The following is a 19214-nucleotide window of genomic DNA, read 5'->3' on the forward strand; positions in this document are numbered from 1 at the left end:
AAAATGTTTAATAAAAAAATTGTTAAAATAATTCGCCAATTTCTTAACGATTGCTGAACAACAAAGCTTATATAATATAAATATTATCTTTCTTATATAAAAAAAATTAAAAAACACTTGCAAGTGGTTGAAAAATGTGTTATACTGTTTAGAAGTGTATATAAAATTAAATTATCAACAGCCAAGCGGTGACTCAATTATGTGTGGAACTCGGCTAACTTGAGATATGTTGTAGCCCTGGCTTGCGTTTATTTCCCACCTTCCAGCAACGGTCACACTATTGAGCGCGAAATAAAATAAATGTCGAATAAGCGAATTTTTTGCAATAAAAATAAAAGAAATCTGGATTTGAGCGATGAAACTGCTAGCGGAAGCCATGCCAAGCGCCAGTGCAGCGAGAGTCTCATTTGGCCGGAGGGCGACGACGACGACAGCATCTTTTCCAGCGCGAAGCTGGAGGATTTGCTGGGTGGCCGGAAGGAGGAGCTCTTCGGGACGCAAGCGCACCCTAGCAACAACAAAAAGTTACAGCAAAGTGGATCGGATGATGGACTTGGACTCTTCGGCGACACATCCTTCCCAGGCACTGAGAAGCTTCTTCTAAACGATCAGCCCCAACCCGGCGAATCCGGGAATCAAACGGATCACCATCCAATTGATCTGGCGGAGGAGGACAATGCCGACGAGGTGTTTAAGAAAATTAACCTCAACGATCTGAGCATAGCCGAAATGGAGGATATATTCCATGGCGCAGAGGACTTCAGTGAACCCATGGTGCAAAACACGCAACTCTTCTTGGAGGCGGTGACCTTTAAAATGCCTCGGACGCCGGAGAAGCCACCGCCCTCCGTTAAGGACGAATCTATGTCCTTTATTTCCAAATCTGTGATAGAAGGAATAGTGCAGGGAACGCAATATGTTACCTGCGAAGAGCTTAAGAATCAATCTATTCTTGACCCAGTTAACTGGGAGACGCAGGCTTTTGCAGACTACGAAACAGAGCAGCAAGTAAAGGACACATTTCCCAGCAAAGGTGAATTTTATGGTCTGCCAGATAAGGTAAAAAAGATGATACTTGAGCACAAGGGCATCAAGAGTCTTTATGGTAAGTGCAACTAAACAAAACTCAATCTATCCTCCTGACCCACCATCCCTTACCTCTAGAATGGCAAGACGAGTGCCTGAATCTACCTGCCATCAGGCATAGAAAAAATCTTATATATGCCCTACCGACGAGCGGTGGAAAAACCCTAGTGGCCGAAATCCTTATGTTGCGGGAACTTCTCTGCCGCGAACGTAATGTTTTGTTTATTCTGCCATATGTGTCGATTGTCCAGGAGAAGGTCAGCGCCATGTCTCCATTTGCCATCGATTTGGACTTTATTGTGGAGGAGTACACGGCGGGCAAGGGCAAATGTCCGCCACAACCGAGTCGAAAGAGGCGTAGTCTGTTCATTGCCTCCATTGAAAAGGGAGCTGTTCTAATGGACAGCTTAATAGACGCACAGCGTCCCCACGAGATTGGTCTTGTAGTAGTGGACGAATTGCATTTGATTGGCGAAAGAGGTAGAGGAGCCACCTTGGAGGCTTTCCTCACAAAGGTGATGTTTTTGAATGGTAAGTGAGCCATTTTCTGGTAACTTGCTAAAACGGTTAATAAGTTTCCTTTTTCAGCCGGCATTCAAATTGTGGGCATGAGCGCAACGATAGGAAATCTCAGTGAAATATCGTCCTTCCTGAATGCCGATGTCTATACAAGGGGCTTTCGACCCGTGGAACTGAAAGAGTACATTAAATGTGGCTCGGATTTGTTGGAAATCAACTCGGCTGGTCAAACGCTGGAGGAGATCTTCGTTCCCAGTCGCAGCGTTGACTACAATGTGAGAAATTCTCTCATTTATAAACTAATATAAAGTTATATGAAATTCCGTCTGCTATTTATTTGCAGTACAGCGAAGCTGTGAAACGTGCAGATCCCGATCACCTGGCTGGTTTGATCAGTGAATGTGCTCCGGAACACTGCTGCCTGGTTTTCTGTCCCAGTCGCAAGAATTGTGAAAATGTGGCCTTACTTCTCAGTCGCATTGTTCCAAAACAAAAGTTTTTCGAGCATCGACGTAGCGAGAAGGTGGATCTAATGGATGCGCTGGACAAGATGTGCGGGATACTTAGCCCGGTCTTGGCTAAAACTCTGCCGTACGGCATTGCCTATCACCATTCGGGTTTGACAACAGACGAAAGGAAGTACATAGAAACTGCCTATCGCTTTGGAGTCATTACAGTCATCTGTTGTACCTCCACTTTGGCTGCAGGCGTGAATCTTCCAGCCAAGCGGGTAATAATACGAGCTCCCTATGTGGGACAGGAATTTATGACATTGTGCAAGTACAAACAAATGGTGGGACGCGCTGGTCGCGCCGGATTGGGTGAGGCTGGCGAAAGCATTTTGATAGCCCAGAGCAAAGATAATTTGCTGGTCGGTCAAATGCTCTTCTCGCCCATGGATAAGGCGCTGAGTTCAATGGATCAGCAGGAGGCAGTCGGATTGCAAGTAAGTTTTCCAAAGGATTCTTTTTAACAAGAAACCTGTAGATTGAAGAACGGCGGATCATTTAGCAATTAGTCATTTGTTTTCACGTCAAAATCTAGATGAACAAGAAAATTGTTTCTATTTATCTAAAATGTTCGTTGCTGGTGAGTTAAAAAAGAAAAGGTTTCTCAAAATACAGGCCACTCTAGCTCGGATTGTAAGCTAGGCTTTTTCTAGTTGTAGACACAGAGTACGCAAAATAAAACATTGGTGGTCTTGCAAAAAAACGAAGTTTTGGGCAATATTAATGAACCAGGGTAACCACCATGGTGTTAAAAAAATATTGACTGTTCGCAAAATGTTTCGTTGCTAAAAAAATTGCAAAAATTTTCTTGTCTGATATAATTGGGATATAATTGTCCAATGTGAACTATTATTGAATAAGAAATTATTCTTTTACTCAACCTATGTAAATACTTACCTATAGGGACTGGTTTCTCCTGATAATTGAATCTCCTCTATTTTAAGAAACGCCAATACTTATTTTTTTGTTCAAAATAATAATAAATTACTTTATTTTTTTGCTACACTACACAAACCTACTCGTTGAATATCGTTCGTAGACTGAAAGGCAGAATCAAAAACCTTCGGCCTTATATACTATACTTACCGGACCAAAGTGACCGCATCTTGACTAATTGATTATCGGCACATGAAAATATATTTTCTAAATATGTTCCTATACATAAATGACTACCATTTTGTGTTTAAATTGATGAAAAATACCGTTTAAGGATTCCCACCTAAATGTAGGATTTAGAAGAATATAACATCAATCAAACATGGCCTTTAATTTTAATTAATTTTTGACAGAAAATTTACTACAAGTTGAAAATTACGTTAAAATTGTAATTGAATCGAGTGGAATTTGGGCGATGGGGTTCGGTTTTTTGTGCTTTTGTAGTTTTAAGTAATCTGAGAGCTCCAACGTATTGGAGCGCCTGTTTATTTTTGAGCTGAGTCTGCTGAATGAGCATAAAAGAAACCGGCGGAAAAAACTTGTATTGATTTTTATTTATTTTGGGGGTGTCAGTTCAATTGTGAAATTTGGTAGCGTAATAGCTGATATGTACGTTTTTTAGGGAAGTTTAGGATTATTTTTCCGCTTATTGGTTATTGTTGGTTCGATGTAAAGAATTGGGACACATGAGCCAAATCTGCCGAATTGGAAAGTTATAAACGGGAAATAATATTTTTGTTTAGAAGACGTGTAGACAGATAAGTTTACAAAATGTATTTGCGCAAAGAAAAGGCTGCAATTGAATTTAGTTATCTGTAATGAAATTTTATTTGTGTAGGACACTTAAGCGACCGAAAAATATTCCTTTTTGGGTAAAGTTATAATTTAAATTATTTCATAAGAACATCATTTAAACACTAAATAATTTAAATTATTATTAATTAGGTACGCTTTTACTTGCAGTTACAAAAATAAAATGGTGAAAAACACGAATTAAATTAATTTTTTTGATTTAACATTAAATTATTCTTTTAGTCTCTTATTCTAAGCGTGGTTGGTCTGAACCTGGCAGAATGTCGTCGAGATCTAAATCGGCTGGTGAACAGCACCCTTCTGTCTGTGCAGGCCAGCGCCCTGGATGTCGCTGTGGACGAAATAGTGCTCCAAATTCTTCGCGAGATGTTTAAAAACAAAGTGCTGCAGGTAAACGAGCCGGCAGCCAAGTCCAAGATAAATTCCTCGGAGATCATAACCACGCAGGACGTGAACCAGACCAATAGGCCTGCTGGCGAAAGACGTTTGCTCATCGGCCAGTCCACCCCTTTTAAGTTGACCAACATTGGAAGGGCTGCCTTCAAGGCGGGGATTGATTACAAGCGAGCAAATGCCATCCACAAGGAGCTGAAGCAGGCCCAGCAGCAGCTCATCCTGACCAACTACTTGCACTTGTTGTACCTGGTCGTGTGCTTCAATTCGAACGAAAAAGGCGATGAATTGTTTCCGGCCGATGCCAGCATACTCTTTGGAGTTTACACCTCGCTTCCGCCAGACTCTCAGGCTTTATTCAAGCAACTCGGCTTCACGGAAGCCCATGCAGCTAGGCTTTTTAAGACGCAGTCGGTCCAGGGTCCCTTGTCCCTGCAGCTGAATCGCCTGTACAAGGTGCTTGTACTGGCGGACATTCTGAATCTACTGCCGCTCCCCAACGTGGCCACCAAGTACAACGTCGAGCGGGGAACACTGCAGCACCTGATCAGCCAATCTCTAGCCGCCTCCAGTGCAATTGTTCGTCTGTGCGAGGAACTGGAGGAGTTCTGGTGCTTTAAGCCCTTGTTCGAGCGGATCCTTCACAAAATGGATCGCTGTGGAACTTTCGAGTTGGAGCCGCTGATGGAACTGCCAGCCGTTAGAATTGTGAGTAGTAAAGTGGCATTTAATTAATTTAATTAAATTATATTTATTTTTCAGAATCGTGCCAAGCAACTGTTTGCAGCTGGATTCAAAACAATCGAGGATATAGCCAAAACTAGACCCATTCTCTTAGTTCAATCCTTGGAGCATATGCCGCTTAGAGTGGCCACCGAAATCGTCTCGGCAGCTAAGGTGAACATTTAGTTTGACCCAACTTACCGTTGTTAAAGTGATTTCACTAATATTACATACTTTTCAGATAATTTTAATGAAAAAACTTGACCATCTGGAGGAGGAAACGGAGAATCTTAAGATGTGCCTGAAATCTTCCCGTAAAGATTAGTTGGCCGCCAATCCAAGTAAAGTTCTAGACAAAGTTAGTTTTAAATTTATTTCAGTTTTTGTTTTGATTGTTATGCACTCCGACTTAAGTCTTGGATCTGGGCTCTCCACATCGAACACGATCTCCTACAAAGCTTAAATATTACAGACAATTTGTATGCAAATTGATTTTTTAAATTAACACATCAAGTATTCGCTCTCTCTAAATGTAAATTAAGGACATCGATGATGCTGTTCCGATTCGTTCTGTTCTGCTGGATGTATTATGTTTTGATTTTTGATTAAGCGGAGATAAACGAGTGGGAGGGAGGTTTTATAAACTACTAGATACGAGCTAGCAGACAAATTCGCAAGCTGCTACTATCACGACATTTGAGTATTATACAACGTATATATAAGTAGGGTGTTCAGGACATATAGAGCTCTCAAAGGAAAAGTTGCATAAGCGATTAAGGGTTAATTTGTAAAGTCTTTTTGCAAGATCATGTTAAAAAATTCTCTAAAATTAGAAATCAAATATTACTGCAACATTCAGAAATTTAACTAAAATTAATGTTTTACAAAAATTGGCAGAGTTTTTATCGCTTATGTTGTTTTTCAGCATTTAGTGCTTAATATGTCCCAAACCTTTTTGAATTACGAGTAGGTTTTTGCGGCTAAACAACTAAGGTAGAGACAGATTTGTTTAAGAAGTTGGAGCCGTGCACCAAATTGGAACTCTCCTTGTGTTGGGGAAACTTATTTACAGCTGAAGAAACTGAAAAGTAGATTTACTTAGGATCTTGAACAATGCAATCGAACTAATAATCTCACCTTATTACAAGCAAACTTTTCAGTAGGCAAAGTCGTCGTAGAAATGCTGGGCAATCCGTCCGCCCACCGGCTGGTAGCTCCGACTCACTCCCGACCCGGAGACGGCTCCTCCGCCGGACGATCCGCCGGCTGCTCCTCCGGCAGCAGCGTATTCGAGTCGATGTGGACGCGCGGCTTGCGCCGGGACAACAGCCCGCCGGCGTATATCTGTCGACGAGAAATAGGAATCACTATGATAGCTCGCTGGTTGCGACTGCGATGCGGATGCTGATGCTGATGCGGATGCTGATGCTGAAGCGGATGTTGGTGATTGATACGCTGGCTGATAGGCAAATGGATTATAGGCGCTGGCATATTGCCGCTGGGAATGCTGCTGCTGTTGCTGCTGCGGCTGCTGATATGGAAGCTGATGCGAATGTGAATGCGGATGCTGGGGCGAGAGCGGTTTCAGCGTGGGATCGAGTGCATCGTTGAGCGTGACATCGTAATCGTTCTCGTAGAGCTCGTCGAGATTCAGTTTGGGGCGCTGCTGCTCCACTCGCTTTGGCGTGGTGGGCAGAGCACTGCGCGGCGGAAGTGTCGTCCTGGGCGGACTGGGCGATGGAGGAGCCTCCTCCTCGTCATCTTCCAGGCTATCGGGACTTCCCCGCAACAGAGGCGCCCCATGCTCGAGCAGACGCACTCCCGAAATGGTGGAGCCCATGTCGATGGGCGTGCTATCCGTGGTGGGCAGTGGTCTCAAGGCCACGCCCACCGGCTGAAGGCCTCGGGGCAGATATGGACTGCCGCCCCTGGAGGGCAGGAAGGGTCGCTTGACCACACGTACCGATGAAGGGCGTTGAGAAATTGCAGCGCCTGCATTCCGTCCGCTCAATTGATTGGCTCTCGTTCTGGGGGCCGGTGCCTCCTCCTCGACAGGCTCCACTGCATGCTCCAGCTCCTCTTCCTGCTCCACGATCGGCTGGCGAGGACGTGGTGGCACTGTTGGCTTCCTGGTGGTCGTCGTCGCTTTCGTTCTCAGTCTCTGGTTTCTCAAAGGAGCCGTTGTGGAAACGGGCGCCGGGCTCTCCTCGTAATCCTCATCCTCGAAGTCCACATCTGCGGCTGGAGCACGGGATCTGGGAGCCAAGGGACGCTTGCGTTTCCTCAAAGGTTCCTGCTCTGCTGGCTCATAGTACTCCTCGTCGGCAGGCTTCTTATCCGTCACTGGTTTCCGCAGAGTGGTTCTCGTTGGCTTCTGCTCCACTCGAGGAACTGGTGTCCGTCTTCGGGCCGTGTTCCTGGCCGGAGGTTGCTCATAGTCCTCCTCCACCTGCTCCTCGGGATAGTCTTCCTCCTCCTGGGCACTATTCGATGGTGCCGGTGTGGTTGCCGTGATCTTTTGCACCGGATAGGAGAACTTTTTCTTCTCGTTGATGGGCACAGGTCGAGCTATCCTCGGTGGAGCCCGCGGCCGAGAATAAACGGATGCAGCTGCCGCCTTGGGTGTTATGAACTCGGTGAGGGGCTTCGGAGTTGTCTTCACCTTCTGCGGCGTTTGCTCCTCGGCGGCCTCTTCCTGGTCCACTCCTCCATAGGGTTTTTCGTACTCATCCAGGTCGTCTAAGGCGGATGACGGAGTTGTCCTTTTCCTGCCTAGCGGACGATCTTCGTTGAAGCTGCGTCTTTCCTCCACACGACCTGGTTTCCTGGGTGACACCTTTCGACCCGACGGTCCCGCTGTGGGCTTTCCCCTTGCCCTCTTATTCGGCCGCTCATCGTAGTCCTCTTCCTGGGTCTCCTCCTCGTCGCGGTAGCGATTCCTATTGCGCCGGATGGGTTTCTTGGCCCCCGCTCGCTTCTCATCGTACTCATCATCGTAGTCCAGTTCCACTTGGGGCTTCCTTTGACGTGGTCTTGGCTTGGGTCGCCTCACGGGACGCTCCTCATAGTAATCGTCCTCGTACTGATCCTGATCCTCGTAGTAGTAGTCATCGATGGGTCTGCGGTTGTAGGGACGTCTCAGCGGACGTTGTGGCCTTTGCGGACGACGACGAGGTGGAGGAGCTTGGGTGGGAGGCGCTGGCGTTGTGGTGGTACTCGTCGAAGTGGTAGTGGTGGCCATATAGAGCTCATCATTCCTGAGCAGGTGAAATGAAAATGTTGTACAATTAATATAATATTGCCAAATATGTACATAACCTTAGGATTATTTTAATACGATTTAAAAATAGATACTTGTTAAAAAGCTTAATTTCTGAAAAACACTTGCCACATAATAACAAAAAATATATAAAATCTGATTAAAAATTGTGATACCCAAGCAAATATTTAGTTTAAATGTTAACAAGCGCATAACAAAAATATAAATCAAACGAAACTAAATAGTCTTGCTTAATTAAATTCAAACTCCAGCTTTGGTAAATCCACATTTTAATATCGGTCCAATTTGAATTAATGAAGATATTATCTTAACTTATTAAAAAAATAAAAAAAATGCTGTGAAACTGATAGAGACTTGGTCTCTTTTATGGGGACTCCCCTTGGCTGAGTCTCACCTGTTCCAGTATTTCTGGGATCCCTCGCAGTCCACATCGGATGCAAAGTGGCAGATGAAGGTGCGCTGGTCGAAGGCCGTGAAGTTGGCGCACAGAAAGTCGTGTCTTATGCCATAGACGCAGTGGTGGTAGATCTGCAACGAGTCCAACTCTTGTTAATCACATTCGGCCATAACTAATCCGCTCTGTTAGCCATCGTTTAGCGCTTCTTTTTGCCCGCTTTTGAGGTCAAGATCGAGGCGCAAACAAGTTTTAGTTTTTGGCGTCACGTCGCCAGTTGAAAAAGAGAAATTGCTGGACATGCACAGAGGGTTCATATGGGTTGGGCCTGGTTTGTTTGGGTTTGATGACCAATTATGTTACGTCGCTATGGGCCAGACAAGGTCACGCCGGCTCACTCACTCACTCACCTGACATTTGTACTCGATGGAGGCATAGAAGCCATCGTGCAGTCCCTCACACTTGAAGTGGATCTCATCCATGGGCGGCACGGTGGACAGGAAGGGATAGGTCGACAGGTTGTAACTGTGGAGGAAGGATAATATAGTTAAATCGACTATTTATGTTTATGGATTTTTAATGATAAGCCCCTTTCATTTAATTTTAAATTCAATAGCTATTCTTTAAAATAGTGGGTATTTAAAAAAAAGTATAATTTCGCTGTTAATCTGAAAACTGTTAAATTAATTATAAAATAATAATAATGTTTAATAGTACTAAGTTAAAATAAATAGTCCTGACTTTCGCTGTTACAACTAGTTTCAGGCAATTTATCTATTGTCTATAAAAATAGGTATTGCTTTAAATAAGAAAATATATGTATTTTATTCTTGTGTTATAAGCTAATTAAATTTAAAAAAAATAATATAGGTCTAATGTTTTCGTGTCAAACCCTTTTTGTAGAAAATTGAAAAATACTTTTTTAAATGATATAAAATATATTTTGTATATTAAAAATGAAAATCGTTGAGACGTTTAAATGATTTAAATATTTTGTATTACTTATGCCTATAATCTTGAGTAGAGCTTACCCTCTCAGTTCCCTGGGCAGATTGGGATCCCAGACGTAATCGATCTGTGGGATGCCTGTGAGCTTTGAGTTTTTCGACAGAGTGCCGTTGTCCGACTAAAAAAAAGGTTAAAAAATTAGTTCCACGAGAAAATCTTTACCAGAATCCTTCAGCTCACCTTGCTACTGTCGCCACCATCTCCGCTGGGCACCGGCTGCTCCTCCTCCACTTCCTCCTCCTCGGCGGCCGTCGATTCCGTCGTGGTGCTGGTGGTGCTGCTCGTGGAGGCGGGAGTCTTGGCAATGGACACCTTCTTGAAGGGCAGGGCGGCTTCTGTGGAGGCCAACAGGCTCAGCAGCAGCACTTAATCGAAAGGGAAACGAAATTTAAATTAATTAAAATTTCACAGCTGCCAAAAATTACATAACATGGCAAGGATTGGTATTATGTCATGGTCCAGTTCGAACAACAAGATTTAGTGGTTTTTTGGGTTTAGTTGTGTGTCCTCCAATCCGATCCAACTCACCTGTTGCTGTCATTAACAGCCAGCCTTTGGCTTTTTTCATCTTGAAGACTTCAGGTCTCTGGTTATTTGCTAGCCTAAAATCAAAAATGTTCAAAATATTATGTTAATTTCTGAGCTTTGGACACACCCCACACCTTCCGAAAGATTTATGTTCTACCGAAGTCGTTGAACGCTTCCAAAGTGAAAAAAACAAAAGAAACCTTTTCGGCATTGTTCCTCTTTGATATTTTTGAATTGAGTTGTGAGCTCGAGAGTTCTAGACTTAGTTATATCTTAATATTTCAATCACGTTCCATGATTAACGCTACTTTCCGTGCTTGTCATTCAAGTCGGCGAGAGTCGAATCTATATAGAGATGTGGGTACATTAGGAGGGAGCTACCTCATGTAAAAATGCATTCAATCCAAAATTGGTTTTAGAAAGTGTTCTTGGCTGAACTTTTGTATTTGGACACCTTTTCGGTTTTGTTTTCTTAAAATTTGTTTAATGCATAGAAGTGAAATCTTGGAAAGGAAAACTAAAGAAATCATTACACATGAAACTGTTGGATACTTTACATGGTAAAATTAAAACTAAATACAAATTAATGAATTTTTGTTCCTGTCAATAAGAATTAGAATGTATTACTTAAATATCGTCACACATAAATCATACATAAATTCACATGGGGAATAATTAAATAATTTAAAACTGCATTAATCAACCAATCATTCAGAAATGCAAAAAAATAACAACAAATTTTTTTTATATATTGTACATCTACCAAAACCTATCTATACTTAAATCTAGATTATTATTTTTAACAATCAAGTCCGAAAACAATTTACTGAAATAATAAACAGCTAAGACAGAATGATATTGTAGTTTGTTTGTTAATAAATCCCACTTAAGCAAAAGCGTTAAATATAATATTGATTTAGAGCCGCTTAATTTTTAAATGAAAATAAACAACAAAACTCCTGATTCACCAGCTAAACGTTACTCTTTTTGCCTGTAAATCGATCAATTAACTAATGCAATCACTGCAAATTTCGTGTACACACTTATTGTGTACTCTTTAATCAGCTTCACTTTCCGATTTCCGTCTCGGGTGTCGGGTAATTGCATAATTAGCTTTGCCAGCCTTCAATGTCACTTCGCTGGGTTGGACTTACGTAACGAGAGCGATTGGCTAGGCGAAATTGAAAAGGTGGTGGCAAGCGCACTGATAAATAAATAAATAAATACTTTGGCCACATAATCAACACAATGCATAACTATAACAAATTGCGAAGTGAGCGAGAAAAAAACTTTCATTTCCAATGCGTTTTATCGCTGAGAAATTGAATGCAAAACGCTTGGCTCGGAAAAGATCATTGGAGCATTGTAATTTGGCAAAGTTGAATGCAATTTGTTTCTCCCAAAAAAGTATTTTTATTGTGCATTGTTTTGCTGGCGGTCTCCTTGGGCTTACACACGGGGCGTATACTTGATGGGCAATGCGGATTGGCGAGGAAGCTCCTCCTCCGCCTTCCTGCCTTTCTGTTTATGCATGGCACAATTTCTGTTCAATTTTAGTGCCATGAGTTCAAAGATTTTGCCGATCACACCCTGTTTTGGTGCTGTTGTTTAACCAAAAAGTGTGTCGTGCATTTAAAGTGGAGATTTGGATTTGATTGGATTTGAAGTCTTTCGGCCTGTCTTATTGAGTGTTTGCCAGTCTGTTTGTGTGCCTCAGCTGGTTTGCACTTTTTGACATTTTGTGCCCGACTGTGTGGGCCGAGTGCGGAGATAAATATCCGACTAAATATGATAATGGTTTCTGTTGTGACAGAGATAACAACTTTGATGGAAATGAATGCCGGGTTCGGCATTCGGGCGAAATGTCAAAGGGTTCTTGAAAAGAGCATAAAACGATTGCAAACATTTTTGGATTGTGATTTTGAAATGTTCTTTGTGGGCGGTATGTTCATTGTTTCTTTCTGCGCTTAAGGTAGACATTTATAAGCGGTTATATTTTTATTGTTAAACATATGCCAAACGATTTTTTATTTTCATTTTTGGTATACATCTACATATAATTTGTTTTCCATTTTAAAATCCATTTTCATTGGATAAGTGGTTTTTAAAAAATTGTTGTGTTTTTCATCCTTGCTTACTAGCTTCTAAGTATATTGGGAAATGTTTATTAGCCCATTAGTGTGTAGGTGTTCACACTTTAGAACCTATATTTTTTCCAAAATAAGGTAAATATTCTCATGTTAAACCACCCACTACGATTATTAACGAGACCTTCCATTCATCAACTTCTGCCCAGCTTTTCCCATTCATTCCCATTTCCATGTCTTGGCTGAAAGTTAAGGTCAGCTTAGCCATCAGGTGTCTTCGAATATCGATGATGAATTGCCCTGTGCTAAACAAATTTAATTTATGGCTCAGCTTTTTGGTACAATATTTCGAATTTAGTGCACCACATTGTTCCTTAATGAAATATTAACTTAATAATTTCTGCTGCCTAATCTTTTACAGCCCACGGAGAAATCGGAGAGTCGAGACAATAAATGATGTCTCGAAAAGTCGATGCCTAGCAGGTCTTATTGTGTTGGCCAAGTTCAAATTCAAGGCTAAGCACGATGACAAATACCGGTGAGTTGTTATTTTTGTTGCTGCCTTTGTTTTGGAATTAATTGATGGATCTTTAGACACGTTCGACTGCAACAGAATAATGAGATAAAACGGAAACAATAAAAAAATCTGGATCTGGTTTAGGAAATTCATTTTTAATTTGTCTAGAGGCTTTAAAATTTATTTGATTTTTAATAGAACATTTGCATCAAATACTCATTATAATGGCAAAAATCGTCGGTGTATTTTCCTTGAAACTTTGCTAATTTTTCCATCTGTTCAGAGATTCTCTGACTTTAAATGGGTTTTTTTTTAAACAACAAAAGGCGCCTAGAATCAAAAGCCCCGAAGGTTTTGGCCCACACAGACACAATGAACAATTAAGTTAAAGTTTTATAAGTTTTTTTTTCAATTTTATTGTCTTGTTGTTAGATGCATCATGGCCAAAAGCAAGATCGTCTGGGGACAAACTCTCGTTTTCGTTTACAACTTTATTCGTGCATATTTTGCGTATAAATTTCTTCGACGTCAACAACGGGTTTTTTGGATCGAAATTTATAACCCAAGTTGTCCCAATCCGGTTGCACGATAGAAACAGAAGTCGGTGACAAGTTTCTTGTGGCTGTTTTTTTCAGTCTGCCATCATCTCTCTTAGCCAGTTGCCAGCTGGCCAACACAAGTTGCTTGTTGTCATAAGAAATTAGCATCTTTATAAGATGTTATGAGAGCTCGGCTTTGGGCACTTTCAAGGTCGCCTTTTTTTGTGGTTTATTGATGCAGTGCAGACTTTAAAAGTCGGTTGGTTTTCATGGTACCCGATGGCACCAAATCATTTTTTGAAAATTTCGGAAATGTGTTAAGTTTTATACGGCTCAATTAGCTTTATAGTTGCTATGCCTTTAATAGTCGTTTAATTTTTATGAATTATTAATTTGCTGACGCAGGTTACTAGTTCACAGGAAGGGGAAGCTCGTTCTTAAAGAGTTAATTAGAATCAACGGAGCATAACTTGTGTTATAAGAATTAAACGATGACTAACGGAAACAATTAGCTTTTGTTAAAATCTTTGGTGGATTAATACAAGGCCTTGATAAATACTAAGTTATTTTTCAAGAAATGCTTTTTGTTTATTGATATTTTAAACAGGCAAGTTAATCTGAGTTTAGAATGTCTACCAGATGCTTTGAAATTATTGATGTTTATTAAATACTTTTCTGAGAAAGGTTCGGCATTTTGTTGATCTATTTGTATTCATTTGACAACGAATAATTCTCAGAACTTATTTACTAAAAGCACTAATGAAAACATTTTATTATTGATATAGTTTGCATATTTCTAAGAAACCTTGATAAACATTAAATATACGAGGAAATACTTGATTTTTTTCCTTCTCAGTTCCGAAATTATTTACTTGCTGAATGACTGTAAATTTCAGAGGATTTTTGTCAATATTTACACAGTTGCTATAATTACTCATATCTTTAACCTAAATCTGTGATGAATGTGGACACCATTAGGCGGTTTTCTCGGTTTTTCTTCAGCTTTTTGCATTGCACAGCATCTTCATGCCACTGAGTTGTTGGCAGCAAGTGAAAACCGAGTTTCCTTTTTGGCCACATACAAATCAAAATCAATTTGTGCTTGCTTTATGTTTTAGCTGCGTTTTTTTGCATTTACTAAAGCTCTTCAGCAAATAGGTTTAATCGCCCATTCCGGTTGGGCAACTCGATGACTCTGACCTGAACTCGCAAAGAGTTCAGTTCCCAGACACAAAAACTATTATTTAACTTCTACTTTGCTCTGGGACAATTAAGCAAATATTATTGTTAAGTTTCTTAATTGTGGAAAACTGTAAGTGGCAGAAGATGGCGAAGAAATGGAGAGTGAAAAGCGCCAAATAAATGGATGAAAGTAAAATTTCAAAATTTCATTTGTTGCTTGTGGCTGCTGTGGCTGTTGATGATGAAAGTAAAATGGCTCAGTTATGTTGGCCATATTCGTTGTTGCTCTGGTGTTGGTGTTGTTCGGTGAAGATGCGCAAACCATTTGAACATCTCTCCGCACAAACACCAATAAAAACTGTAACTGCAGAAATCGGGGGAAGGTCTATATGTATTTGGTGTGGCCTAAAGGGGCGGCGGGGGCGTGAAATGGCTAACAATGTACAAGGCGCAGAGAAATAATTAGCAACGCCTGAGATCATTTTTGTACTTTTGTGTTTGCAAAACGCCTTTTTGGCCATGAGAGTTAGTGGACTTTATCGCACGGAAAAAAATAAGATCACTGTGAAGCTGATATTATCCAATCGGTATTTTTCATACAATTTTTTTTATCATCTAATCCCTTTGTTTTTTCAATATCTTAAAGCGGTACTTTTAAAATGTAGGTTTTATCTATACCTTTTATCCTACAATAAATAAAAATGGACATTATATTTGCAATGTTTATAAGTTCGATTTTTATTAAAAAATTAAAAATTAAGAAAATAACAATCTAGTGACCAATCTATAATAAAAGTTTTCTTAAATATTATATAATAAAAGTTTTCTTAAATATTGCAAAACATATCTTAGGTCACCTAAATCTGATTTCACCTTCTTCTTATTATAAATATTGTATTATTGCAAATTTAAAAAATCTTAACAAGAGTTTTAAAAATATCCGATCTTTCTTTTTGTGGAGGAGGAAGGGTGTTTAATTAGGTGTTGAGTCTACTTCAGGTGTTTGACTTGTAGATAAGCTCTGCAGAGCCCTCTAACAAGCATATGAAAATTTTCAAACTTACCTTTTTTTTCAGACGATCGAAATTTGTTGTGTATATTCCAGAAAAAGTTTTTATATTTTTCGCATGTGTTTAATCACCTAATGTCCAAATGTTTCCAGCTGATTTTGTTTGAAGTTATTGCTTTTCTTAAATGAACAATAAATATTTAGCCTCATAAAAGTTGGCACTCACACAAACGCAAACGCACGCAAAATCACACAAAGGCAAAAATCATTGATGTTTTTCCTTTTTGCACTTGTATTAATGCTGCAGTTTTCTTTGTGGGCCTGTGTTTGTGTTAGTGCACTTGTGGAAATTTGTATTGTTGTTTGACTGATTTTGTAACTGCCTTTGCGGTTATCTTTTAATTTCAACTTTAAGCGATTAGTTGAGTTTGATTCATTCAAAGGATCTCTGACGGAATTCACACTATTTTTAACACTTTGTAGCTATTTTCTAAGCTAAATTTATATGGGAATTTTCCATTTATTTTGATCACTTTTTTATATAATTTTTCCAGCTCTCTCACGCACAGAGGCACCCGTGTATATATAGTGTTTATATATATATGCACCCGATCGGTCACGCCCACTTACTTAAGAGACCAGCTGTGCTGGCTGCCGTTCACCTGGCTGACCGCTTGCAGACTGAAATTGCAGATCGTATTGGCCAACGCGGAGTTGGCATAAAAATGGGAATTCGGCTGGCTTTGCGTTTGCTTTTCCGTCGAAAGCTCATCGCTCGCTAATTTTGGTCCGTCTGCGCCTCAGAAAACGGGTTTATTGCCGCTTCGATGCCGACTTTGCGCATGCGCAGCACGTTGTCACCGAACGGAGGAGAGTATTTAAAAACAAAGATCCGGAGAGCTCGAGCTTGGCTCTCTAAGCCGAGCTTTTCTCGTCTCTGACTTTGTCCATTTTCCTCTGTCAACATTCTGCAATCGGATTGTCTTTGAAATTGTTTTTTTCCCTGCCTTTGCTGACTTTGCTCTGTCTTTGCCCTGTCTTTGCTTTTGCCTTTTGAGCGTGCTGTTCACTTGGCGGCTGCCTGATAATCGTGCTTAACAGGTTTATTGATTAAGATTTTTTCAGACCTTTTTTTACTCGATTTCTTGCAAAATATTGAAAAAATGTAACAGAAATTAATATGGGTTTATCAGAGCAGTTGACGGAGAAGGTGGGCTATATTTAAATCACAAATGACGTTTTAAAAGTTAAGCTTATACACTTTTGGATGTTAAACTTCAAAGCCTTTTTGCGTAATAATAATAATAATTCTTAAAATATTTTAAGCTTCAAAAAACATAGAACATTCGAATCATTGGAATTGAGGTCTTCACTTCAGGTACAGATGATAGTTAAATTTTATAAGCTGATTAAAATTGAATTTTACTATTTTTCAACTCCGTTAACTTCTGTAAATTTCAATTTAATTTTTATCTATAAGAATAAATTCATTACTTATGGATGTTCTATATCCGAAAGGCCAAGGGTCATTTGTTTTCAATTAATTGTGATTGCCTTGTCTTATAAAAATGTATTCATAAATATTTAATTTTTAAGGCAAGCTGTAAAAACTTTAATGATAGCTGTGCTATCTATTTAATAATATCCATAAACAAAACTGTATGATTTTTTTTTACAACTTTGAACTTACTATCAGGTTTTTTATCTTAAGTTAGCCTTATTGGCTATAAATAAAAGTAACAGTAAGCCATGTAATTAAATAACTATCATTTATTGTAACAACAAATCCATTTCCTTTTATAATGCTACACTTCCGATTTCAAATGATTACTTTTATATGCCAAAGATTAATTTGCCTCTCTTTACCCTACAATAGATTACTCAATAAATTGATCGTAATCCATTATCGATTTGCCAACTAATATGCCTGTGTGCATGGCTTATTTTTAGTGCCTTAAATGCTTTTCTTTCTTTCCTTTTCCCCAACTACCTGGTGACCGCAATGACATAATGGTAACAATAACACAGCCAAATTACGGTTACAGTTCAATTAATGAACCGCGTTGGCCCAAAACGGACTCAAGACATCTGCCAACGCATTAGTCACAAACACAGGCCCTCAGACTCACAATAGTAAACAAACAAAAATTATTTAAAAGCCTCATGAATTATTGCGCATACGCCGCGTGGTTAGCTTGTTCGAGTGCCTCGCTTCGTTTGGCAATTAAATGCTGGCCGCGGTAGTTGGTCAAGACTGCACTTCGAGCTGGGTTTTCATTGACCGAAAACCACAGATTGAAATTTGTTTCGAATGCAAAATAATGCAAAACATTTCGCGGCTCTCTTCTCTTCATAATGGAATCAATCAAGCGCCGTTCACTGCGGCTTATGGTATATCTCTTGCCTTACTCCCCTTCTCTGCCCCTCTATTACGTCACTAAGTACTGCAGCTTTGGCTTAGAGTACATAGAGAAAAACAATTTACATTTTTAGCTGTTAACAATATTTTATTGAATTTTAAAATTCTTACATTTTATAATATTTATAGTAGTCTTGGAGTATCTTCTGTACACATTTAAAATATAAAATAAAACTATTCCCAACATATTTTTAAAAAAGCATAGTCTTATATTTAATATTTAAATAAACATTTAATTACCTTAATAATGTAATAGATTATTATTATACTATTTACGTTTTTCAAAAGATAACTTACAGTCTCTTGTTTTGAATACAGTTTTTTTTACACACTTTCGTTATAAATAGCAAACTTATTAATAAGATTTAGCGACCAATGAATTATTATAGAGTACTCAAAATAGTATAAATAAGGCCAGTTTATATTTAGCTATGGGTAAAACCAATTAATTTATTTGTCATAAACCTTCATAAAACTTTTCATTATTATTTTCTGTGCAGTGGCAGTAGCAGCAGCATTAATAGTAATAATGCTGCACTGCATCTGCGCTCGTTCCGCATGTGAAAGTTGAATTTGAACACTAAACCCAACTCAAGCGAACTGAACTCAACTTGGGCTGACTGGGTATTCAAATTGGAATAGAGCCAGGCTTAGAGTATCTGTATCTGTAGCATGCGGAATTGTCGAGTGCTTTATCGCCAACGGCGTGTGCCTTGTGCCTCACATCTCACATCTAGTTACGTTCGAAATGCCTTGTATCTGTGTCCCTATATCTGTGTGAGAATGGGAGCACCGTGTCGCCCGGCTCTTTATATGTATTTGGTTGTGTGGGTCGAACGGTTTGTTGAACCGGTATTCCACATTTGTTGCAGGTAGCACTCACCAACAACAACTGTAACAATAACAACAACAATATCAACAGTCGGCACAACGTGTTGTAACTACTACTTAACTGGTCGACAAACCACCAACAAACATCCACCGATCAATAGATCCACAGTTGACTTAGCCAGGTATTTTAGATAGGTCTGATAAAAAATTCCATTTAGTGAAAATTGTACTTGTTCAAAAGGGGTGGTCCGTGATAACTATTAAATTCCTGAGGAAGTAAAACTAATATGAGCTTTACAAAGCCACAGCAATATGTTATTGAACTTTACGAATTTTAAATTATACACTTTACCAGAAAAAGTGCTTAACGTTTTGCTTACAAATGGTAATAACGACAGCTATAAAAGGCAGACGTTGAATTTCTGAATAAAAAACCACTGA

General features: G+C 39.7%; 2 protein-coding genes across 4 annotated transcripts; one reads left to right on the top strand and one right to left on the bottom strand.

Moving 5' to 3' along the window:
* Positions 1–277: 277 nt before the first annotated feature.
* Positions 278–5353, top strand: LOC108041754 (helicase POLQ-like). Its single transcript, XM_017119766.2, has 7 exons — positions 278–1105; positions 1165–1617; positions 1675–1880; positions 1949–2551; positions 4086–4964; positions 5019–5153; positions 5221–5353. Exons 1-7 carry the CDS (start codon positions 301–303, stop codon positions 5302–5304), a joined length of 3165 nt encoding a protein of 1054 aa, XP_016975255.2. The 5' UTR covers positions 278–300; the 3' UTR covers positions 5305–5353.
* LOC108041756 (proteoglycan 4) lies at positions 5339–16235 on the bottom strand. 3 transcript variants are annotated; one of them, XM_017119768.1, is made up of 9 exons: positions 16154–16235; positions 15579–15703; positions 10190–10263; positions 9842–10026; positions 9685–9779; positions 9064–9178; positions 8654–8787; positions 6117–8236; positions 5339–6060 (listed from the first exon to the last, which is right to left on the bottom strand). In XM_017119768.1, exons 3-8 carry the CDS (start codon positions 10227–10229, stop codon positions 6136–6138), a joined length of 2670 nt encoding a protein of 889 aa, XP_016975257.1. In that variant the 5' UTR covers positions 10230–10263; positions 15579–15703; positions 16154–16235; the 3' UTR covers positions 5339–6060; positions 6117–6135. The 3 variants fall into 3 exon arrangements, with proteins under 3 accessions (XP_016975257.1, XP_016975259.1, XP_016975258.1); XM_017119770.1 differs by having other exon boundaries at positions 15579–15698; positions 16154–16215; XM_017119769.2 differs by lacking the exon at positions 16154–16235 and having other exon boundaries at positions 15579–16102.
* Between the last annotated feature and the right edge of the window lie 2979 nt (positions 16236–19214).

The sequence above is a fragment of the Drosophila rhopaloa genome, unplaced genomic scaffold (genome assembly GCF_018152115.1).
Source record: "Drosophila rhopaloa isolate 14029-0021.01 unplaced genomic scaffold, ASM1815211v1 contig_163, whole genome shotgun sequence".
Taxonomy (NCBI): domain Eukaryota; kingdom Metazoa; phylum Arthropoda; class Insecta; order Diptera; family Drosophilidae; genus Drosophila; species Drosophila rhopaloa.